The following is a 25616-nucleotide window of genomic DNA, read 5'->3' as shown; positions in this document are numbered from 1 at the left end:
GCTGTTCCAAACAACATGGTGTGATGTCTTTAAATTATCATATTTGAACTTTTACTGGTACATTTTTATTTTGTGATTAATGTATATTAGTATATATGAGGAAGAAATGATACATAAAGGCTCTGGTGTTGCTCAAGCAGTATAGCACTTGCCTAGCAAGTGTGAAGCCCCGAGCCAAAACTCCAGTAACACCAAAAATGTTAATTAAGAATGACACCAAATAGTCTATGTGCCCTTTATTCATCTTCCACAATGAAAACATTACGGAAAAAATACACAGAAAGCTCACACACAGGATGTAACATGGGTAACAAGGAAATGAATTCAGAGGATCAATAACATAGCTGCCCAGCTATGATCATTGTGGCAATTCTCAGAACAGCTGAGGTGTGTAATGCACCTGAATACCTATCACAGGATTAATGTATGAAGCAACACTTTGCATGTACACAATGAAATATTGCTGAAATATGAAGAAGAATGGAAGCCTGTCATGTGTGTCAATATAGACAGAACTGGAGGGCATATTGCCATTTGAAATCACTAGATACAGAAAGTCAAGGGCCACATCTTCTTTTTCATATGTCCATGTTTTAAAATCCACCTGAATGTACAACAGTGCTTAGTAGAAGTTGGGAAGGGGTGGGTAGAGGGTAACTAAAGAGAGCTGGATTTCTTCAGTGCATGCTATGTGCACATGTAGAATATTGTACTGCAACTATTAATATGTAGAACAAATACATGTTTATCAAAAACATATAGAGAACAGCTCCACACATTCATGGATTACTAAAGCTGCTCTTTTACAGCCACAGCCATCTGTGCCCTCCATACTGCTAATCCTTAAGAACCACTGATATATTCACACATGCAATATGGATATTATCTGAATGTACCACATGATTCTGCTATGCAATCCTTAGCATAAAACAAAGAGAAAGTCTTCATACATTAGAGATATTTTACAAAGCCATGTTTATGACAGCTCTATTTACATTAGCCAAGTTATGAAATCAGTGCTGTGACCACCAACCAATAAATGGATAAAGAAATTGTTAATTTTTAAAAGTACATAATCAAAAATGACTTTAGATCCTTTGCAGGAAATGGGTGAAACTGGCGATCATTACTTTAAGTAAAATAAGCCAGATTCATAAGGACAAACCACATATTCTATCTCATACATGGAAGACAGGTCTAAGAAAAATGACATAAGCATGAACAGGGCACTGCTATGGAATGAGAGAAATGAGAGTTGGGTGGAAGTCAATTTGAAGTACATCATGTATATGCAAGAAAAGTCACAAGGAAACATTGTAAGGATGTTTAAATGTTGCAAGGAAAAAAAGAGTGGGAAGTAATCAAGAAAATGTAGAACAGGGAATAATCATGATCAAAGTATATGAGATGCATGTCTAGAAATATCTCAGTGAAACTTCCCAAATTTTATAATTAATCTGTGCTAATAAAAATGTGGGAACTGCTATCTCAAGTGTTAAAATATCTGCTTGGGAAAGAAAGTTGAATAGAGACACACTGGAATAATTGTATTCATGGAAACTAAGTCAAAATGGAAACAGGGTCCTTAATATGAGAATATAACCTAATCACCTGCCATACACACTCTCAGATGCTGACACCAACCTTATCAGGAAGGGAAATTAAGGCAGTGATGTGGCAGGAATGATAAACCCACAGGTGAAAAGTTGTGATTTCAGACTTTTTCCACTAAAAAATTATATTCAAGGCCAAGTTGCCAAATGAAAAGTTCAGCATAGTAATAAAATTTGTGAATATTTTAATAAAAGAAAAAATATCTAGTGACATCTATGTCTTTAAGATGAAAATACCCCCCCCAAATTTTTATGGATAAGTAGGAATTACAAACACTTCTGATTCAATGATTGAAAAAGTGTGGCGATAATTGAAAATGATAAAATGTAGAGTATTGGATGTGATAGAACAAGTAAAAATAAAACAGATTTTGTAATTGCACTGTATAGAAAATCTGAAATCAGATATAAGGAAACCCCAAGAATAAAATGGAATAATTTCTTCTTCCCACATTTGATCAAAGAACCCCAGGACTACCCTGAACTTTGAGTCCTGAAACCATGAGTTATTTTTTCAGTGTTGTTACAAGGGACATTTTTATTATTTCTACCTGAAAATATCTTTTCAGAGCAATCTTGATGTCTCTGTTCCTCAGACTGTAGATGAAGGGGTTCAGCATGGGGGTGACCACACTGTACACCACTGAGGCTCCTGCTGTTGATTGTGTGTTTTGAGTCACAGGAGAGCTGAGGTACACACCTAAGCTTGCACTATAAAATAAGGAGACCACTGAGAGGTGAGATGCACAGGTGAAAAATACCTTGTACTTACCCTGAGCTGACGAGATTGCACGGATGGAGGAAAAGATCTTGAAGTAAGAGCACAGGATGCAGGCAAGGGGGCAGCAAGACAGTAGCACAGCAGCCAAATAAATCATCACATCATTAAGAAAGGTGTCAGAACAGGCATGGTTGACGACTTGATTAAGTTCACAGAAAAAGTGTGGGATTTCCACGTCTGTACAGAAGGTCAGCCGCAACACCATTAAGCTTTGTAAGAAGGAGTGTAGGACATTCACCATCCAAGACACCAGAACCAGCAACACACAGTGCTGAGGGTTCATGATGACTGTGTATTGCAGGGGTTGACAAATGGCAACAAAACGGTCATAGGCCATCACAGTCAACAGAAAGATGTCCAAAACTGAAAAGAGCAGGAAAAAGTTCATTTGTGTGATGCATCCTGCATAAGTGATGATCTTACTCTGTGTCTGCATATTCAGCAACAACTTTGGAACAGTTGTGGATGTTAAACAGATGTCCACAAAGCACAGGCGGCAAAGAAAGAAATACATGGGTGTGTGCAGGTGGGAATCTGATATCATGGCCAGGATGATGAGCAGGTTCCCTAACACAGTGACCAAGTACATGGACAAGAACAGTCCAAAGAGGATGGGCTGCAACAGGGGGTCTTCTGAAATTCCCAGAAGGAGAAATTCTGAAATTCTTGAGTAGTTCATTGGACACAGTGGCTGAAGTTACTAACAAAATGAGAAGAAAATACTATGACACAATTATATATAATAATAACCTGACAGAAATACTTTCTTATGGTTCTGTAGTCATGTTGTAAGTACCGTGAAGGAAATAAAGAATGTGGGCAAGTATGGTATATTCATAAAATCGAATGAGGGAACTATAAGATCAGTGAATAAAGCTAAGTAAAAGTAGATAAGTAAATGATCATTTGGGAATCCAAGTTCACAGAGTTCTGACATACTCAAGATGACTGACTTCTCACAAACCTGAAAGTTAACTTTATGTTTGGAGAAGTGAGGGTAATTGTTCTGGTTATTTTGCTAAATAATAGGCAAAGAAAATGTGCAATGACCCACCTCCAAATAAGCATTTGAAATTGCAAATCCACTCCAAGCACACAGATGTAATTAGGAACACACTACACTAGTGGGTGTTCCTTTTCCTTTACTTCTGGATCAGAGACTCTTCCATTCCATAAACATCCCAAAGTGAGAAAAAATGAGTCAGAGCTGTGAGACTTCCAGGAGCAGAGGGAGTCCTGGGCTGTGGAGAAGGAAAATCACTGACTGCTGGCCTTTGACCATAAGCCACCACCCTCAATCCCCCACTGCTCACCTGACATAATAGGACATAATAGGACAGATGGTTCCAAGCCATTTAGGAGAGGCAGTGACAGAGAGAAAGCCTCTGTCTAAAGGGAAGTTGACTTGCACCGTCTGGGAGAAGTGTCACCTGTAGGGAATGCATGATAACTGCAGACTGCAATCTGAGGAGTATATATTGGGGGAAAGTGTCCGAAGTACTCATTTAGCATAGAGGAAACACACTCTTCTCAAAGGAAGAAATTCAGACTTTAAATTTTTTCCTTTTATCAAAGTTTCAGTTTGTATGTCCTTTTATTTCAAGTTTTCCTCCTTACTTTTTCTGATCTTCCCCCTTTCCCCTTCCCTTTTCTTTTTTCCTTCCATCTTCTCCTCCCCTGGAATTTCTCAATCTTTTCCTTACAAGCCACTCAACTAGTCATTTATTTTGCCACCTACATATATTACTCCAATCCATTCTGCCCTTCTGCAACTCCTGACAATATCATCCTCCTTCACAACAACTGAACTACACCTCTGCACATACTGGGATCTTAATAACTTGTAGTCCCTACACATAGTACCTTTGTGCCTTTCCCCATCCTCCTTCTTCATTATCTCCTTTTTCACTGCAATTATTTTTACTGTCAAAATTTTAATCTCATAAACAATACACCTTCATTTATAGGTAAAATCATAAGGGTTTTATTTTTCATGTAACTAAAAGGTTTGGTATTGAATTCATGAATTTCTTATTGCTAAGTAACACCCCTAGGTCAGTGAAAAATATGACACAACAACATATCCAATTCTGACATAGCACTGAAATTAATTCAAGGGAAGCACTTCAAGTGAATAAAACCACCAACCAAGTAATCAGTAACAGAGGAAGATAACTCAAAACAGAAGCATTAGAAACAGAAAAAGGCAGGTGTCATAGCTTCTCAAACTGTCAAAAGACACACAACAAAGGACCTGATTAATAATTAAAAGTATGGAAACTCAGTGTCTGAGCTCAAAAGAATGATGAGAAGAATGACTAAGAAGGTTAAAGAGGACATGCAAAAACAATTCAGTGAAATCCAAGAGAATATGGATAAACAGCATGATAAGTCACAGAAAAACCCAGTGAGCTCAGAGGATACAAACAAACATCAGAATGAAATCAAGGGAGACACATAAAAACAGATAAATGAAATAAGGAATACAATAAAACCTAAAGGGGGAGTTTAATAAAGACTTTTAAAACCTGTAATAAAAACTAGATTAAAATCCTGTGAATAAAAACATTTTGAAAGCCACTCTGGCAGACAGGAACAAGTGGAAGACAGAATTTCAGAACTTGAAAACAAGTAATAGAAAAATCAGATGAATGCATAGAGAAAAGACTGAAGAAATACAAAGGGAATATGCAGAACTTTGTGTCCCCATTAAATGAAGGAGCAGAGGTGTAAGCCAAAGGCATAGGAAACATTCAATTAACAAATAGCAGGAAATCCCCAAATATTGAGAAAGAGACACCTATCCATAGAAAATCTCCATGACCTGTTATATTTTAAACATTAGTACAAAGAACAAGGAAAAATATTGAGAACTGCAAGGTAGAAATGTCAAATCACAAATAATGGTAAGCTCATCATAATAATAGGATATTTATTAAAAGAAACTTAAAATCAAGAAGTGCTTGAGATAAGGTAATTCACACTGAAAGGAAAACAATTCATATGTAGATTACTGTATCCACCAAAGCTATCATTCACAAGTGAAAGAGAAACAAAAACCTTCCATGATAAAAAGAAATTAAAGCAATTTATGACCACTATACCAGCACTCCAAAAGGTACTCAAAGAAATCATACACACAGAAAATAAAGATAAACATAGTGATGAAAGGATGGTAATAAATAAATCTCACCAGCTGAACAGATAACGAGTGTAAGGCATGAAAGAATCAAAAGCAACAAAATGGCAAAAATCATCACATTCCTCTTAACATTAACACTGAATGTTAATTGTCTCAATCCATCCATCAAATGACAGATTGGTATGCTGGATTAAAGAGGAAAACCTTATGATAATTTGTTTATATAAAACCCACCTCACTGGTGGAAACAAATATTGGCATGGAGGAAAGTGTGGGAAAAGATTTTCTAAGCAAATAAACCTCTAAAACAGATTGGAGTAGCTATAGTTATATGTGATAAAGGAGACTGGATACCTAAAACAGTCTGAAGAAACAGAAAAGGTCGTTACATACTAATAAAAAGGAAAAGTTATTTCATCAAGAGGAAATAACTATTATTAACTTGTAAGTGCCAAATATTGGCACACCCAGCCCAATTAAGGAAACATTAATGCACTTAGAAACACAGATAGGCCACAATACAATGTAGTGATGCATTTCAATACTCCCCTCTGAAAAATATATAGGTCATCCAGACCAAAAAAATTCAACAAAGAAACTGAAAATTCTGCTCAGTGGCACATAGAACTTTCTCCAAACTATAGCGTATTTTAGGACACAAAGCAAATCTTACCTAATATAACAAAATTGAAATAACCTAATGCATACTGTCTGAACACAATGGAATAAAACTAGAACTCGACAACAAAAGAAACAGCAGAAAATCCTTAAACACCTGGTGACTGAATAATACATTGTGACACTACCAGTAAGTCATAGAAGAACTAATGGAGGAAATCAAAAAGTTCCAGGAATGTAATGAAAATGAAACACAAGTTACCAGAACCTATAGGACACAGTAAAGGCAGTGCTAAGGGGAAAGTTTATAAGTATAGGTGATAATATTAAAAAAAGAGAGAGTTCTCAAATAAATAATCTAATGCTGTATCTCAAACTGCTAGGAATACAAAAATAAGTTAAACCCAAATTTAACAGAAGGATAATGATAAATGATAAATGTAAGGGCCAAAATCAATGAAATAGAGCCAAAAAAATATATACAAAGAATCGATTTGGTTATTTGAAAAGACAAAAAAGATTAATAAGCCCTTAGGGAATCAGACTAAAATAAGGAGGGAAAACCCCAAATAATATAAGTAAAGAAGAAAAAGGGGATGTAACAACAAATACAAGTGAAATACAGAGGATTACTAGGGAAAACTTTAAAAACCTATATTCAAATAAATTGGGAATTCTAGAACATAGATATATTTCTGGATGTATATGACAAACCAAAATTGTACCAAGAGGATATAAACTACCTAACCAGAAGTGTACCAAATGATGAAATTGAAGCAGCAATGGTATCCCAAAATTGAAAAACCCAAGACCTGATGGGTATATTGCTGAATTCTAGACAATAATTAATGCAGAAATAATATCAACATTCTTCAAACTTTTCTATAAAATAGGGAAGAAACACCACTTTATTTCTTGTATGAAGGATTAAACTTATCCCAAAACTGGACAAGGACACAACAAAAAAGAGAATTGTAAACCAATCTATGTTAGTGAAGATAGATTCAGAAATTCTCAAAAAATACTGCCACACCAAGTTCAACAACACGTCAAAAAGATCATACATCATAATCATCTTGGTTTCATTCTAGTGAAGCAGGGGTGGTTCAACATATCCAAATCAATAAACTTAATACAGCATATTAACAGAAACAAGGAAAAAAGACCACATAGCCATCTCAATACATGCAGAATAATCTTTGACAAAGTTAAACATATTGAATTTTGGCACCAGTGTCTGAGAACAGCTCTATAACATGCGGTGCCTGTCAGGACAAGCCATCCTTTAGCTTCATGTGATTATCTGTGGGGTCACTCCACCAGACATGCATTTATTTCATTGCATTTTACTTTTCATCATAATGTAAGATCCAGTTGAGCATAGGTATTAAGAGTTTTTCCTCATTTTTTGTTTTCTAAAAGATTAAAAATTAGAACTAGAGAAAAAAATAAAGTAAGTGTTTGTGCAACAGAGAGAATGATCACATAAATAAATGGTTGCAAAGCAACAGCACTAAATTAATTGAATAAAAGTCTAAAAATTCTCAATGAAAAGATCTAAATTAACAAAGGTTCATTCAAAGTAAGGTGAGTCTCTAATTCAAAATTTAATTGATGAATGCCTGGAGATAGAATTTAAGAAATATTTTAGAGTAAGTAGAAGAAGCACTATCTAAGTTATAATTTCACCTTCTGTAAATGCACAACGACTAAAATGTGCTTCCACCACTGGACACAGCTCCAGATAACAGTAATGAAATTAAGTGAAAGCATGATTACAGTATTTTGCCATTCCCCTTCTGAGTTCTCACCATGCCCTCAGCTCAGGTAGCACATGCGTTATCACACTCACTTCTCAGGTTGGCTGGGCTAAAAGAATATGAGAACCATATTTCCAAAAAAACCAGAAGTGTGACTCTGCAGTTGGCCCTTAGGGTGAAGGATTGTCCAGAAAAAAAACATGGTGGCTCCTTTTGAAGCCTTAAGAATCCTAAGTCTGGCTAGGGGAGCAATGCTTCACTCCTTCCTGCTGTCTTGTCTGGGAAAGAGCTTCAGTCTCCATCCAACATTCATAAGGAAATGCAGTTTTCCTCACAGAGAACCTTAGCTACAAAAAACTAGAACAAAATTCTATTCTTTCCTCCTCTTTGGAGGTGCTGAGAATTGAATTTAGGCCTCATGCTTGCTAGGCAAGTGCTATACCACTTGAGTCACACCATTAGTCCTTTAGATTTCTTTAGTCGGTTTTTCAGAGAGGGTCTTACTCTTTTGCCCAATAAACTATGATTCATGTATCCCCACCTCCTAAGTAGCTGGTATTATAGGTATGGGCCATCATGCCCAGCTACTACTATGAAATTCCATTCCTGCTTTTTCTTTTTCTTTCCTTTTTTGACAGATAAATTCCTAACCATTTTCCTATTGATCTGTCACCTGATATAGATGGTCATGATTTGCCTTGAATGCTTTCACTCTTACTCTTCCTTCACTCATTTGCTATTTTGCTTTCATGGTATGACTTTCAAAATGTGAATCTGTCAAGTAACTTATCACTTTTTTAAATGTTACTGGAGTTGAACTCAGGTCTTTGTACTTGCTAGGCAGGCTCTCTACCACTTCAGCCATGCCCCCAGCCCTTTTTGCTTTAGTTATTATTTTTGAGAGAGGATATTGATTTTTTCATAGGCCAGTCTCCTATTCACACTTCATCTATAGCTGAGATACAAGCAGTAACCACCATGCCCAGTTATTGGTTGAGATAGGTTCTTGTTAACTTTTTGCCTAAGCCAGCCTCCAGCTTCTATCATCCTATCTCTGCCTCATGAGAAGATAAGAGTATAGGTATGAGACACTGTGCCTGGTTTTATCACTTTTTACTGGCCTCATGTTTTATAACCTGTCAAGTGGTTTGTGTTCAGATTTTGCTTTAACAGTTTTTTGTTATTGTTGTTTTTGGTGGTGGTACTGGGTTGTAAAATCTGGGCTTCTCACTTTTAAGGCAGATGCTCTACCACTTGAGCCCCTCTGGCAGTCCTTTCTCTGTGTGTGTGTTGAGTATTTTCAAGATGGGGATCTCACAAATGACTTGCCTGGGCTGGGTTTGAACCATGATCTCCTGATCTCTGCCTACTGAGTAGCTGGGATTACAGTTGTGATCCACTGGCAACTGACTGGTTTTGTTTTTGTGTGTGTACGCTGGCATTTGAACCCAGAGTCTTGAGCTTTCTAGGAAAGCACACTATTACTCAAGCCACTACCTCAGCCCATTTTTTCTTTTATCAGTTATTTGGAGACAGGGTCTTTTCTGTGGACTAGACTGGCTTCCAACAGTGATCCTCCCATCTATGACCTCCCATAGGAGGCATCACTAACTTTTTGCCCTGGCTCTCCTGAAACCACCATCCTCCTGATTTTCACCTCCCAAGTAGATGGGATTATGAACATGAGGCACTGTGTTTGGCAGTTGTATTCAGCTTTGTTCTTGTTGTTGTTGTTTTGTTTTTGGTGTGACTGCAGTTTGAACTGAAGGTGCTCTTCCTCTTGAGCTGCCCCTGCAGTCCATTTTACTCTGGTTATTTTGGAGATGAACTCTCCTAAACTGTTTCCCAGTCTGGTCTCAAGCCTTGATCCTCCCAATCGCAGCTTCCCAAGTATCTAAGATTATTGGCTGGTGTCTGGCTTCTATTCAGTTTTGTGTGGTTCTCAGCAATTCTTTGAATTTAGGAGGAAAACATAGGCGTACTTATGAATGTTCATTAATTTATAAGTAATTTACTAACAACATGGAATTTAAATCATTAGAATTAATTGGGCTAAGTATTTAAATACAACATCAGCAGATTATGAGTTATGTGAATATGTAACTGCATATTCACCCTACCCCCATGGACCATGGTATTAGTGTTTAAACTCAGGTTCTTGTAAGAAATCTATTTTCTAACTGTGTTTGATGTAGTTAATTACTTACTGCATGAACTTCCTTCTTAGTACTGTCTCTGATGTATCGTACATGTTTTGGCAGATGGTTTTGATTTTCATTTCTTTCAGTAAATTAAAGTTGTCTTTTGATTTATTTCTTACCCATTCAAAATGCTGTTTAATTTCTATGTATCTGTACCATTTCCAGTGTACCTGGTATTGTTCTAGTTTTATTCCATTGGATCAGAGAAAGCACATGCTATAATTTCAATGTTTTTAAATTTGTTGAAAATTATTTTTTATCATAATGTTTGGATTATCATTGATAATCTGTGCTGATTAAAAGATTGTTCATTCTCTTAGCTGTTCAATATCTTATATAAATGAAGGTTAGGTCCATTTGGTCTAAAGTAAGGTTTTACTGCAGCATTTTTTTTTGTTTGAGTGATTTGTCCATTGAGGATCATGGTCATTGAAATTCCCTTGTATTACTGTATTAGAATCTCCCTGTACTTTGTAGATCTAATAACATATATAATTGGGTGCTCTCAACATTGGGTGGTATTTGCTTAGTGAAGGCCCAAATGTATTAAATGCTTAAACATTCGTGTTATTTTTGTCATTTAAAAAGTATCATGTGGGTTAGTTTAAAATAACCTGTCTTTTGGCTTAGAAATTTACTCTTCTGCCTGATTAATTCTGTTGAGTATTTCAGTTTTTTGGAAAAACATTTCTCCTTTTTTGGTGGGATTGGGATTTGAACTGACAGTTTCACACTTGCAGGCACTCTACCAGTTGAACCATGCCTCCCGTCCATTTTGCTCTGGTTATTTTGGAGATGGAGCATCTCAAAATTTCCCCAGGCTGACCTTGAACTACACTCCACCTGATCTCATATTCTAAAATATCTAGGTTTATAGCTGTGAGTGACTGGAACTTGACTCTTTTTTAAATCTTCTATTTGAGTTCTTCACCTCCAGATTTCTGATTGGTTATTTTTATGATTTCTATCTCTTTGTCTCCAGCTCATTTCAGTAATTCTTTGACTACTATCCTGTATATATTCTATAGCTTATTTCGTTTATTCCTGTAGGAAATCACAGTGGATGTGCATAGATATCATTCTGCTCATAGGAAAAAATCCAAAATGGGTACCAGTGTGGAAATAAACATCTTCCTTTTTCAATGTTGAACCATGTTCACTGTTTAGAAGGCTATATAATTCATCACTGAGTGCGTATAATGACAAACTTCTGTCAAATTTAAAAATTTTATTTAAAAATTTTCCTCCATTCAAACATCTACATTTTTTCCTCTGGCTGTGATAATTTATAAATCTATTCCCTTTCCAGGTGGAGGCCCCTCCCCCACCCCATGTTGCCATGGCAGACCTTGTGTCTTGTGTTGTTGTGCTTCAGAACCCAAGTCGGTGATGCTATAGCCATGCAAAATTGTGCCCAACTCAAATAAATTCAAAATCCCTTTGTATGATATTCTCAAAAACAGTAAACATCACAGTATACTCACAATAAATATGGGTAGTCTTACATCCCACATATCCAGATCCAAAAATCATAGTTCCATATTACATTTTTGAAAACTCAGTCATGGCAAAAATGACCAAAACCGTTTCCATGACTTTATGGGGAATCATTATGGTTACACCTAGTAATGCAGGACTTTATCTATGACTCCTCAGTGCTTATGGCCACACCTACGCAGCTCCTGAGCAATGTTTAAGATGTATGAAGAGAAGGTGTAGCACAATTTTGACTGAGTAACATTTGCAGAATCATCTTCCCTAAGACTTCAAATTGACAGCTATTCTCATACTAATACCTCCAAAGGGTTTTATGTAATCACGACTGGAAGCTCAAAAGACTCGTTCACTCTCTTAGCCATGAACTCACTAGCAGGCTCTGTTGGGTGGTATTAATGTGCTGTATTACACTTATTGATTTGCATATGTTGAACCACCCCTGCATCCCTGGGATGAAGCCAACTTGGTCATGGTGAATGATCTTTCTGATATGTACTTGGACTCCATTTGCCATTAGTTTGTTGAGGCTATTTCATCAATGTTCATTATGGAGATTCACCTGTAGTTCTCCTTTTTGGATGTGTCCTTATCTGCTGTTGAGATGAATGTTATATTGACTTCACAGAATGAATTAGATGGTGTTATTTCCCTTTCTATTTCATGGAACATTTAAGGAAAGGAGTGTTGGTACTTGTTCTTCTTTAAAGTTCTGGTAGGATTCAGCAGAGATTCTGTCAGGTCCTGGACTTTTCTTTTCTGGAGACCTTTATTGCTGCTTCAATTTCATTACATGTTATAGATTTGTTTATGTGTTTAATATCCTCTTGGTTCAGTTTTTGATCATAAATATCTAGAAAGTTGCCCATTTCTTCAAGATTTTCTAATTTATTTGAATATATGTTCTCAAAGTAGTCCTTGATGATTCCCTGGATAGCCTTGGTGTTTGTTGTTAACTCCCACTTTTCATTTTAAATTTTACTAATTTCACACTTGTCTCCCCTCATTTTAGTGAGATTTGCCAGGGGCTTGGCAATCTTGTTTATGTTGTAGAGGAACCATCTTTTTGTTTCATTGATTCTTTGCATGTTTTTTTGGGGGGGGTCTCTATTTTGTTGATTTGGGCCCTTATGTTTATTATTTTTCTCCTTCTGCTTTCTTGGGTTTAGCTTGTCCTGGTTTTTCTAGGAGTTTGAGATACAGCATTAGGTAGTTTATTTGAGATCTTTTGTGCTTTTACTATATAGTTATAAACTTTCCTCTGAGGACTGCCTCTGCTGTGTCCCATAGTTTCTGACAGGTTGTGTGTTCATTTTCTTTAAATTCCAGAAGCCTTTTGATTTCCTCCTTTATTTCAGCTTTGACCCACTGATCATTGAGCAGTGTGTTGTTCAGCCTTCATTTGTTTGTGTATTTTCTGCTGCTGCTTTTGCTGAGCTCTAGTTTTATTGGATTGAGATCAGAGTATGCAGGGTATTGTTTCAATTTTCTTATATTTACTGATGCTTGTTTTGTACCTGAAGATATGTTCTATTTTGTAGAAAGTTCCATGGGCTGCTGAGAATAATGTGTATTGTGCTGTGACAGAGTAAATATTCTGCAGACCTCAATTAAATCCATTGGTCTATTGTGGCTTTTAGTTCTAGGGTTTGTTGATTTTTCATCTGATTGACTTATCTGTTGGTGATAGAGGGTTATTAAACTTTCCCACTACCACTGTGTTGAAATCTATATGTGCTCTGAAGTACTTAAGTGCATGTCTGATGAAACTGGGTGCACTGACATTAAGTGCATGTAGGTTGATAATTGTTATTTCCTTTTGATGTATTGCCCGTTTTGTTTTTTTTTAGTATGAAGTGACCTTATCTCCTTTGACTTATGTAAGTTTGAAATCTACTTTGTCTGATATAAGTATTGCTATCCCTGCTGTTTTGGTGGGCCATTGGCTTGGTAAATCTTCTTCTAGCCTTTCACACTAAGCCAGTGTTTATTTCTGTCAATAAGATGGGTCTCTTGCAAACAATAGATTGTCAGATTTTCCTTTTTAACACCATTTGCCAAATGGTACTTTTGTTGGGGTAGTTGAGTCTGTTAACATTTAGTGTGAATGTTAGTAGGTAGGTTGTGATTCCTTCCACTTAGCTGTGTTTGTTCTTTAAGGATTGGTTGGGTGCAGTTGAATCAGTGCTACACTCTGATTGCTTTTCTTTTCTTCATCTGTGGTTGATACTTCCTGTCCTCTCATGGTTTTTTTTGCTTTCTTCTTCTGTGAGCAGAATTTCTTGTAGAATCTTCTGTAGTGGTGGCTCGGGGGTCATATACTGTTTTAGTTTCTGTTTATCAGTTAAGATTTTTATTGCTCCTTCAACTTTGAGTGATAGTTTTGCTGGGTAGAGTGTCCAAGGGTTGAAGTTATTTTCATTCAGTGCATGAAATACCTCACTCTAAGCCATTCTTGCTTTTAAGGTTTCCATTGAGAAATCTGATGTTATTTTGATGAGTTTGCCTTTACATGTTATTGGTTTTTTTCTCTCTTGCAGCCTTCAATATTCTTTCCCTGTTCGCTAAGCTTGTTGTTTTAATAATATATTTTGGGGAGGTTTTATTTTGGGCAAGTCTGTGTAGTATCCTGGAGGCTTCCTGTACCTGAACGAGCAAAATTTTCTCATTTGGGAAATTTTCTGTTATTATATTATTGAATATGTTACATATCCCTTTGACTTGCAACTCTTTTCCTTCTTCAGTGCCCATGATTCTCAGGTTTGGTCTTTTGATAGAATCACTGAGGTAAATGCATAAACCTTTCACAGCTCTTGAGTTTTTTTATTGAGGCTTCTACTGTTTTTTCTTTAATTTCTATTTTATCCTTGAGCTCTAAGATTCTGTCTTCCAGTTGTTCTAGTCTACTGGAATGGACTTCCACTTTGTTTGACTCTAGGGTTTTTTAATTCCACAATTTCTGCTTGATTCTTTCTTCTGAGGTTTTCCATACCCTTGTTCAACTCTTCTTTTATATTTTGTGTTGTCCTCTTTAATTCATGCAGCTCTTTTTTATAGTGTCCTTTGTTTCATTTTCATTTTTGTTGAGCTCTTCTCTGAGTTCTTTTGTTTCTGTGCCATTTCATGTTATTTATTTTTGGTGTTTTGAAATTTCTTGAGTGCATCTTGTACGTTCTAACCATGTCTAATATCTTCTTGATGAATTCCTCAGATCTATTTTCCCAGATTTCTTGTTTGAGATTTTTTTTCTTTTTTTCGTGAGCATAATTGAGTTCCTTAGTTACATTCATCATTGTTTTGTTGAGGTCACGAACTAGGTATCCATTTTCTTCATTTCCCTTTAAATCCTGTATCGAATTTTTTTTTTGAGGAGAGTGTTTTCCATCCCTTCTTCTTCTCATAGCTCCACTTGTCGCTGTGTCACTATATAGCTGGTAGGCTAGTTGGTGGATTTGATTCCCTGATTTCTTTACCTGATTTAATTTTTGATTTGTGGCTGACTTAGTCATTAGCTATGTTGATGTGCTGTATCTGACCCTTGTCTGGAGGTGTAATTTAGCAATAACAAGCTCACAGTTTCAATGCCAGACCAGTTGTTAATGTACTCTATAGAAAACCCCTTGGTGATAATATCTAAAAATTTTTGGAGTTGGGGTGGGTAATGATTATTAGGCTAGATATAGATTTGGAGGAATTGGTAAAGATGGTACAACAAACATGCAGGGCAGGAAAAGGAGAGGGTGAGTGGGTTAAGAGGTATGGGAGCTCCTGGGTTTTGTGGCCCTTATGTGTGTTTGGGTGCAGTTCTGCTGCTGTAATGGAGGGTGTTTGTGTCAGTGGTTTCAGGGGGCTGGGGTTATGCATATTTGGTACAGTAGTCTAGTCCGCAGGTGGTGAGTGTCTAGGAGGGAGGGGTGGTGTGCTGACAGGTTGGGGGAGAATGGGAGGGGGAGGGGTAGATGAGGAAAGAGTGGATGTGAAGGGGCAGAAAGAGTAATTTGGAGGGAGATAGATGGATTGTAATACAGGAGAAGGAGGCAGAGTGACGATGGTGAACATAGGGTTAAGAGAATAGTGATGATGGAGTTAATATTACAGGAATTAAGTAAGAGAAAGAAGGAAAGAATGAAAGATAAAAGAAACACAAGTTAAAAAGCACCAGGTTCAGGAGCCATAGAAAGTTCATGCTATTAAAAAAAGTTCCAGAGTTATTCCTTAGGTGTCCAATCCTGGTATTGGTGTTCAAGTGGAAGCTCTGTTGTGGTCTCACCAGATGATTTCCTTGTGAGTGGTATTTGGACTTTCTGTCCATAAGGTTATTTGGAGTTGTGAGGTGAGGTAAGACTGCCAGCTAATGCAGGGTGGTCAGAGTTGTTCTCAACAGGCAGCAGTGCTGTTGTTCTTCACCTGCAGCTCTATTTGGTCAGCTCCTCTCCCAGCAAGATGGGGCAGTTTAGTTTTGAATGGTGTCCTCTGTCCCAGAGATAAGCTCAGGAATCAACCTCCTGCGCTGCTTTGGGAGGTTAGTTTCTTACTCCACTCCCTCTCACAGCCTTTATGCCTCTCTGGATCTCTGCTGAGTGCTGGCGGCTACTCTAGGTGGTTGGCTTGTCAGCCCATGCCTACTCTGTGCCTTTCTACTTTATGGTACATCACTGAGATTTCCTTGCCACACCCCAGGCAGTTCAGCAGTGAGAGATCAGCTCTTTGCCCCACCCCAGTTTTCCAGTGTGGGTTCAGAGTTCCATCCCCACCTCTACTGTTGGTGATAGATTTCAGTTCATAGTTTTTCAGTTTTCCTACAGGCCAGGGCTTACTTTTCCCAGGTTATTCACTGGATTATTTTCCTGGAGTGCGGTGAGGAGGTGGGTAGGAAAGCCATGTGTGATGCATGATGCTTACCTGTTTCTTTTGCAGTTTCATGCAGGCCATTTTGTTGCAAGCTGGCTGAGAGAAATGGTGCTGTTGTTTTCAGTGCAGTGCAGCATAGGGAGGCTTTCCAAGGGTTAGGGGTTCAGGATGTCTTAGGGTTTCATTCCAATTGACGCTCTGTCCTCTGCTTATTGGGGAAGAAAGAAAAGAATAAAAAAAATAAAAAGGAGAAGCAGCTGGGAGCTTTTTTCCCAGGGCCAGAGGCCAGACATGCCTTGCTGGCTGTGCTGGGCATGACTTTTGTGGCTGATAGGTACAATTAATGGCTGATAGAAGGGTCACTCTTTGAGTTTTACCTTCACCTAATGTGATAGCAGTTCACTTTTTGACTAGGAGCAATCAGATTTGCCCCAGTATGGCTCCAGCTACTCAAGGAGGTTTCTGGAGTCAAATAGCTTTGGAGATCTGATTCCCTACCTTAGCCACCACTTTTGTTCTCAGCCTTGAAAATGGTTTAATGAGTTATTTCCTACAAGCTGTGCTCAGGCTGAGCCTCCCAAACTGTCTTTTCTTTATATAGTTTTGTGCTGGAATGAGTGATGAACCACGTTGCTCTCCCCAGCTATGCAGGGCTGGAGATTTCACTGAGTTTATTAGGCCAAAAGCCTTCCCTGGGGTTGGGGAGCAGTCAGATTCCATAAGCTGAGCAGGTATGTGTGTAGCCCTCGGGACTAAAAGCGGTTAGCACACCTAAAGATTTTCAGGGTCCTCTTTCTGGTATCAGAGTCCTACCCAGGGTGCTGGTTGGTAATCATTCCCTTTCTCTGTAGTTTACAGAGGCTCCTAAAAGACTCACATGTCAATTTTTAGCACTTTTGGTGGTCCTCTTGGACTGCAAGCTACTCTTGTTCAATTCTGAAAGCAAGAGAAAAAAAGAAGAAACCTCAGGTGGCGGTAGTGTCACAGAATGGACTGAGTTCCAGGTGGTACTCACACACCTGGGGCAGATTTGTGCTTTAAAAGGCTTATTTAGAGGTTGGTCATGGTAGATATGTTCTGTCTATATGGTTTCAATCCCTTGAAAATAATTCAGACCAATCACCCTTGCAGCCACCAAACTATGAAATCTTTCAGGTTTGTGGGACCTTAGTGAGGCTCTCAGAAATCTGCATCTTTATTATAACATGTTTCATGGTTGAAATATTTGAGGAGATGAAGATGGGGAGAGAGAAGAAAGGAGAATGATAGAAATTGAATAATTCTGAAATACATTGCAGTCCTGTAGGAAGAAGATATAACAAAATATAATGGACATTGTTTAATAATATGGGGCAGAGGGAAAAGAGTAAGGAAGAGTAATAGTGGCAGTGAGACTGATTATATTATAAAATATTCACTGGAGACAAACCATGGAACAAAAGCCTTTGAATAATGAATACACACTTAAATAAGTAAGGATAGGAATGTAAGACAGGTACTGTTAAGTGTAGGGTTCTTGTGGAAGGGGGTGAATGGGGAAGTAAAGGAGAGTGAATATGGTCAATGTATTTTATATACACTTGTGAAGATAGAGAATTGGAACCCTCATAATCATATTAAGTAGGAGGGGTGTGGATGAGGGAGAATAATGGTGTGATAAACCTAACTAAGGTGCATTGTAAGTATATATGCAAATGTCATAATGAAGTCCCCTTTATAACTAACATACTCTAATAAAAAATTTTAAAAGAAATTATGCAATGATATTTTGAATACTGTCCCCCAGCAAAGAAGAAAATCAAGAAAAACAGATAAATTTCCTCACACATGTGAGCCAAGGAAATTGAGCCAAGAGCAAAAAACAGATCTATAATGAGTAATGAGATTGAAACAGTAAAAAAGAAACTCCCAAGAAAGAAAAGCCCAATCCCAGATGGATTCACTACAGAATTCTACCAGACCTTGAAAGGAAAACGAACACTAATGCTCCTCAAAGTATTTTCTAAACCATAAAAGGTAAAGGAATACTACTGAACTCATTCTACAAAGCCAGTATTACCCTAATACCAAAACTAGGTACAGACACATAAAAAAATAAAGTTATAGGCCAATGTCAGTTTTAAACACAGACACAAAAATCCTCAGTGAGATACTTGGAAACTGAGTCCAGCACATTAAAAAGTCATACAGCATGATCAAGTAGGTTTCATTCCAGGGATGCAAGAATGATAAAACATTCACAAATCAATAAATGAACTATAACACATAAACAGAATGAAGGAAATAAGAGAAATTGACCTAGGTAAGGAAGAAGTCACATTAGCCCTATTTGAAGATTATGTGCTCTTGCACCTAAAAACTCTACCAAAAACTCTTGTATCTCATAAATATGTTCAGCAAAGTAACAGGGCAAAATCAATATAAAAATGATTAGCATTACAAAGCAAGAACAATGAATAGAAAATGAAATTCAAAACAATAACATCCACAATAGCATCAAAACATTTAAAATAAGTAAATATAAATTTAATGAAGGAAGTGAAAGACCTAGACAATGAAAAGTATAAAACTATGATAGAAGACCTTATAAGATGGAAGGCCATCCCATGCTCTTATATCAGCAGAATCAATATGAAAATGGCTATACCAGATTCAAAATAATCTATATGTTCAATGAAATCCCCATGAAAATTTCAGTATTCTTCACAGAGATAGAAAAATCCATCCTAAAATTCATAGGGAAGCTGAAAAGACCTTGAATAGTCAAGGCAATTCTGAGCAAAAAGAGCAACATGAGGTATCACAGTACTTGACTTCAAACTATATTAGAAAGCCATAGTAATAAAAACAGCATGATAGTGGCAGAAAACCAATGGAGTAGAATAATAGACCCTGAAAATAGCCCACCTATAGAAGATTGAAGCTAGATTGCTTTCTGTCATCTTGTACTAGTATAGATTCTAAGAGAATCAGAGATCTTAATATAATTTCTGAAACTGTGAAAGTACTATAGAAAAGAATAGGGAAAACACTGGAACATATAGTCATAGGTAGTAACTTCCTATACCAGAAAATAAGAGAATGTATTGACAAATGGGACTACATCAAATAAAAAAGCTTCTGCACAGCAATGGAAATACTGATTAGATGGAAGAGACAGCTTATAGAATGGGAGAACATCTTCACCAACCATACATGTGACAATGGATTTATAACCAGAATATGCAGGGAACTCAAAAAACAACCCCACAAAGAATCACCAACCCAATAAATAAATGGCAAATTAACTGAACAGACAATTCTCAGAAGATGTACAGATGGCAAATAATTATGTGAAGAAATGCCCAACATCCTTGGTCATAAAGGAAATGAAATCAAAACAACACGGAGATTTCACCTCACCCCAGTTAGAATGGATCAGCAACACAATAATAAATGCTCTTGAGGATGCAGCATGAAAGGAACCCTTACATTCTGTTGGTAGGAATGCAAATTAGTGCAATCACATTGGAAAGCAGTATGGCGGTTCCTCAAAAAACACAAAATACACCTACTGTTGCATATCCAGTGATATGCAATTCCTGGGCATATTCTTGAAGGAATGCAAGCCAGGACACAGTAGTGACATTTGCACATCCATACTTACTGCAACACTGTTTACAATAGTCAAAAAATGGAAATTGCCCAAATGCCCTGTATCTGATGAATGGATTAACAATATGAGGTGTCTTTACACAATGGAGTATTATTCAGCCATAAAGAAAAATTAAGTTATGTTGTTTTCAAGAAAAAGAATGTAAATAGGTCTTATTGTTAAATGTAGAAAGCCAGACTTCAAAGGCCAAAGGTTTCATATTTCCACTGATACATGGAAGGTATACCTAAATAAATACACAAATAAATACATATATGATCTTATATACACGTATATTATATCTATTTCTAGAGAAAATGTTTTTATTTTTTAAATTTTTTACATTAAGTATTTAAAATTTATTTTTTCCCTTCTCTCCTCCTTGACACCCTCCCAACCCCACTTAAAGCAATTGCAAGAGATTTTGTTGTTCTATTTTGTATAATTATATGAAGTCCATGAAACTTACTTCCTCACCTTAATGTCCTGCTTTCACCCTTCCACACTTCCCAGTACCCCCTCCCCACATCGTACCTATTTTACAGTCCTGTATTTCACTAATAATTTTTATGTCAGTGTTCAAAGAGGTTTCTTGATGTTCCTACACTGAAATATGAAAATACATACTATCTATGTAGGAAGATGGTATATCAAAATGCACTAAAAGCAGCTGAATAATAAAGGAGCAGCATAATAGAAAGAGGAAGTAATACAAGGTTTATCTGGTTAAAGTACATTACGTGCATGAGTGAAATACCATGACAACCCCCCCAGTATATTCTAAAATGAATGACAGACTGTACTTGTCAAGGGGTAGGTATCAGGAGGACTGGGAGGTTAAAATGAGTGGGTGATGAGGGGGAATATGGTCAATGAACTTCGTATGCATGTGTGAAAATGGAACAATGAAATATGTTTAAATTGTTCTAATGGGAGGGATATGAGGGAGAATGAAGGGGTGAATCTAATTATGATACATTGTAAGCATGTATGTAAATGTCACATTGAATCTCACCTATGCAACTAATATATGTTAATAAAATTGTTTTAAAACTAAAAATACTACAAAAATGTGGGAAGTGATTGAACTGTGGATTATACTGCCTTATTATGTATCAGGGTATGGAAATCTTGTACTGTCTGGTGGGGGTTGACTTGGGAACCTTGTGTATCCTATGCATGTGCTTTATCCCTGTGATATACTCTCAGACCTTCAGATACTTTCATTCGCTTCTAGTACAGTGATTATCTTTACCTGAGAATTTGAGAATTTTATCTGTATCTTTAAATGTATCAATATGACCTTGTTTATATTTTCATGATGTTCTTTTTTATGTAGAGTTGTACAAATGAATCTTTTCAATTTTACTCTTTCTTAGTGATCAATCTTATTAAAGTTACACCAAATTTATTTTTAGAATACAATTTTGTTTTTTGTAACTTCTGCATTTTATTTTGTTTTCCTGTCATATTTCATTTCATTTCTGTTTTTTTTTAAATACGTGATATATGTCACCCAGTCAGACCTCAAACTGGTTATTTAGTCCATATAGTCCTTGAATTCATAATCCTCCTGCTTCCTCCAGGGTTCAGAATACATACGTGTGCACCCATCACCACAATTGTCTTAGTTCTCTTTCCTTCTCTCTCTTTCTCTCTCTTGTTCCTTTCCTTCCTTCCTTCCTTCCTTCCTTCCTTCCTTCCTTCCTACCTTCCTCCCTTCCTTCTTTCCTTCCTTCTTTCTCTGTCCAATGAGCTGTAAATTTTTTACTTGATATGCAGAATTTCAGACATGTGTCATAGAAATAAACATAAGAAATACCATAGTCATATAAACTATGGGATTTTACAGTACTGTCTAAAAGGAAGGCTATTGGAGTGGCTCAGATGGTAGAGCACCTGCCTAACAGGTGTGAGGCCATGAGTTCAAAGCCCTGAACTGCCAGAAACATTTTTGTACTAAAAAGATATTTAATTCCATCCCAAAAATTGCATTCATAACATTTTCACATCAGACTGAGGATAATAAGTATATTAATCACATCTTTATTTTACAGTATGTGTGGAGAATTTTGTTTCTCAAAAACTATAAGCAATAAGGAATGACATCAATGTGTGCAGTGTTCATCCTATGTACGAGGAGCATTACTTTGAATTTACCATAATTCCCATGTGTATAAAGAATATTTATGTAGACTAACTGCATTCTTTACCATATTGGGGGCCTCAATAAATTTCTAAACAAATCCTCACTTAGCAGAGATTGTGGCATATAACATTTATTAATTCAAATATGAACATTACCAAAGTGATAATTATAAAGTCTATAAATGTGCAATATTGGTTTTTTGTCCCTTTTCTATACCATATTCTACCACTCATTCCCACATTCTATGTGTTTCAGTCTGACTGAATATTTTAAGTTTTACTATCATATGTATTGGTTATGTAAATTTTTGTCACTTCTATTCCAACAAGTGTTTATTCCACTCTTTTCCCGTGATAAAATAATAGTGCTCATATCTCTGTGCAGATCTCTTTACCACCCACACAAAACAGTAGAAAATACAGCTTACTTCTCCCATATATCTATGAATACATCCAATGCAACTCTACAGCACTGCTTTGTATTCATGTTAGTATATCATGCCTCTCCTGGTCACCTGTGGAGAGATAGTGGAGAGCCAAGAATAAAACCACTCAGAAAGCATTATATGAATGCTACCCAGCACACATAAAAATACTTCTTAAGCCAAATATAACATTTCTGAGCCCTTGCTCTGTGTCAAGAAAAGTGCTGGGCACTGGGAAAGTAAAATTTTTCAAGAGCCATGTTTTCATTTTGATATAAATGTAGTGTTGAAGATAAAAACAGGTCCTTCATAATACTTTGTGTTTAATTCTATGATAGAAATGAAGCTTGTGTCCCTAAGTCTAGGGATGAAGAATTTACACCATCAGGTCAATGGACATGGTGCTGGAGTGAGGGTTCTGCTGAGTGGAAGGAAGCATCACCAGAGGACTTGTACTTCAGTAGGTTTGGGAAGACAGAGGAAAGGCTAATTGTCATGTTTTTAATTTTGAGATCCTGGCTTTCATATTGGATTTTTTGAAAGTTATTAGCATATATTAATTGTACAAATGGGTTTTAGTGTGGTATTTCTATTCATCTATATAATATACTTTGATCAAATTCATCTCTTCAGTTATTCTTATCATTTTCTTATATTCCTTTTTAAAAACATTTTCCATCATTCTGGTTTCATACATAATAGTGATTGAAAATACCTTAACGTTTTGAAACTAACCAAACAGATAAAATACTCTATCTCCCATTTTATTTTTGTTTGCTTCCTTACTCTCACTTTTTCCACCTCCATCCTTTATCCATGATCTTCTCCTGTCATTTATGCCATTAACTTTCTTTCTCCTTCCCGTCAGTGCATCCTTATTTCTCTTATCCATTCATCTATGCATCTATTCTTTTTATCACATCATTTAAGAAAAAATATTGGATACATAAACTTAAAATTCCAACTAGTTTGGGACTATCAAAAATACTAGTGATCAGTTTTTAAATAATTAGATGCAAATTACTAAAGTCAAATATTCTTCCAGTAGTCTCATAAAAGAGAATTGCAAAACTGTCAGTCTGAGTTTTATTCAGTAAGAATATTTAACACTATTAAAGAAATTCCTAAAATTAATAAGGAAGGAAAAATAACTCAAGGAAGGACAAGAGATATATTATGCATATATTGGTAAACATAATAAACACTATGAAGTATGTAGAAGTTAAAGAAGATGCTTTTATATGCTAGATTAGATAGTATGACTTCATAAAGTAAAATGCACATGTTTTATGCCTGATAAATTATACCTCCTGATAAAAACAATTGTAATAGAAAGTAGTAAACATATATATATATATATATATATATATATATATATATATATATATATATATATAAAACAGGTATCATATTAGCAAAATAAAGAGAGGAAGAAATTTGAGGAATGGAGTATTATTCATTGAAACAAAAGAAATGGCTGCCAGTATCAGATCCTATCCTTTAAAATTTTAAGAGACTCTGTTACCACAAAAATAAGAACCTAAGAATCTAGTTTGTTTGACACAATATTGTTTTCCATATGGTGCTAACATTCTTACTCATCTACCAACTTGAGCTACTTCACCAGTATTTCCAAACAACATTTGAAAGTACCTGTCTTACTGAAATAATAGACAGAAATCTCCTGAGCACCTGCCATGTTCTTCAGCAGTGCAAACACCTTTCCTGCTCTTATGCCTCACCACATGCTACCTCGGTCTGTACCACATATGTATGTCTTTCGAGTCCTCATCTGGCTGAGGGAGTGACACTTGGCTCTTTCCTGCAGACTTGTCTCATCACACAGCCTGAGCATTAATCATCTGGAAAAAAATTTCAACTTCAGTCTGGAGACTTTCCATTGGGGAAATCCATCCAGGTGAGAAAGAGATGCCAGCAAGTTCAACAGGAGAGCTTCTGAGATAAGGAAGTTAACAAGAGTTACCTCAAGCCATCTGGGAGTCAATACATCTTAGCCCAGAGCTGAGAGATTGCTGTGGCTGTTTGCTTGCTGGGTTAATTAATTCACTGCTGTGTTTATTTACCATGCTAGAAAGGGAAGTGAACATTAAGCTCAGCAATATGTGAAATGTGCCTATATACTGAGATGTAGTTCTTACTCATTCAACAAACAGTAAGTCAATATACGATACATGCCACAAAATTTCAGGGTTTTTTCATTATGGTTTCTTATATCTAGGTTGCTATAAAATTAATGATGGATGTCAATAGCATTGAATTATTAGTGTTATGAGTTGTTTCTCTTAATTTTTGGTGCTCCATTAAATTTTTTGTACAGTTTATTTTGAATCCACTCAATTTAATCTGGCTTTATCCTCTGACATTCAGTTTTTTGTTCTTTTTTTTTTTTTCATTTTTCTTTTATTATTCATATGTGCATACAAGGCTTGGTTTATTTCTCCCCCCTGCCCCCACCCCCTCCCTTACCACCCACTCCACCCCCTCCCGCTCCCCCCCTCAATACCCAGCAGAAACTATTTTGCCCTTATCTCTAATTTTGTTGTAGAGAGAGTATAAGCAATAATAGGAAGGAACAAGGGGTTTTGCTGGTTGAGGTAAGGATAGCTATACAGGGCATTGACTCACATTGATTTCCTGTGCGTGGGTGTTACCTTCTAGGTTAATTCCTTTTAATCTAACCTTTTCTCTAGTTCCTGGTCCCCTTTTCCTATTGGCCTCAGTTTCTTTAAGGTATCTGTTTTTTGTTCTTTATTTTTTATTTTTTGTTTGGGAGGGACTTGTGGGCAAAAACTTTAATACGTGGTGTAGAACAAGTAAGAGATAGGTAAATGCACTCCAAGTGCTTCCTGTGTGTGTGTGGTAGACACCTCTCTACAGGAGAAGGCTAGGAGAATTTACCTTCTGCTTTACTCCAGGTAAGTATGTTCT

General features: G+C 36.5%; 1 protein-coding gene across 1 annotated transcript; it reads right to left on the bottom strand.

Annotated features, from left to right (window-relative positions):
• Nucleotides 1-2119: 2119 nt before the first annotated feature.
• On the bottom strand, nt 2120-3073 carry LOC141416139 (olfactory receptor 7A17-like). Its single transcript, XM_074053259.1, has one exon. It carries the CDS (start codon nt 3071-3073, stop codon nt 2120-2122), a length of 954 nt encoding a protein of 317 aa, XP_073909360.1.
• Nucleotides 3074-25616: the final 22543 nt, after the last annotated feature.

Source organism: Castor canadensis, chromosome 14 (assembly GCF_047511655.1).
Source record: "Castor canadensis chromosome 14, mCasCan1.hap1v2, whole genome shotgun sequence".
NCBI classification, from domain to species: domain Eukaryota; kingdom Metazoa; phylum Chordata; class Mammalia; order Rodentia; family Castoridae; genus Castor; species Castor canadensis.
Note: the sequence above shows the minus strand (reverse complement) of the source record. Positions and strands in the feature narration are given on the sequence as shown.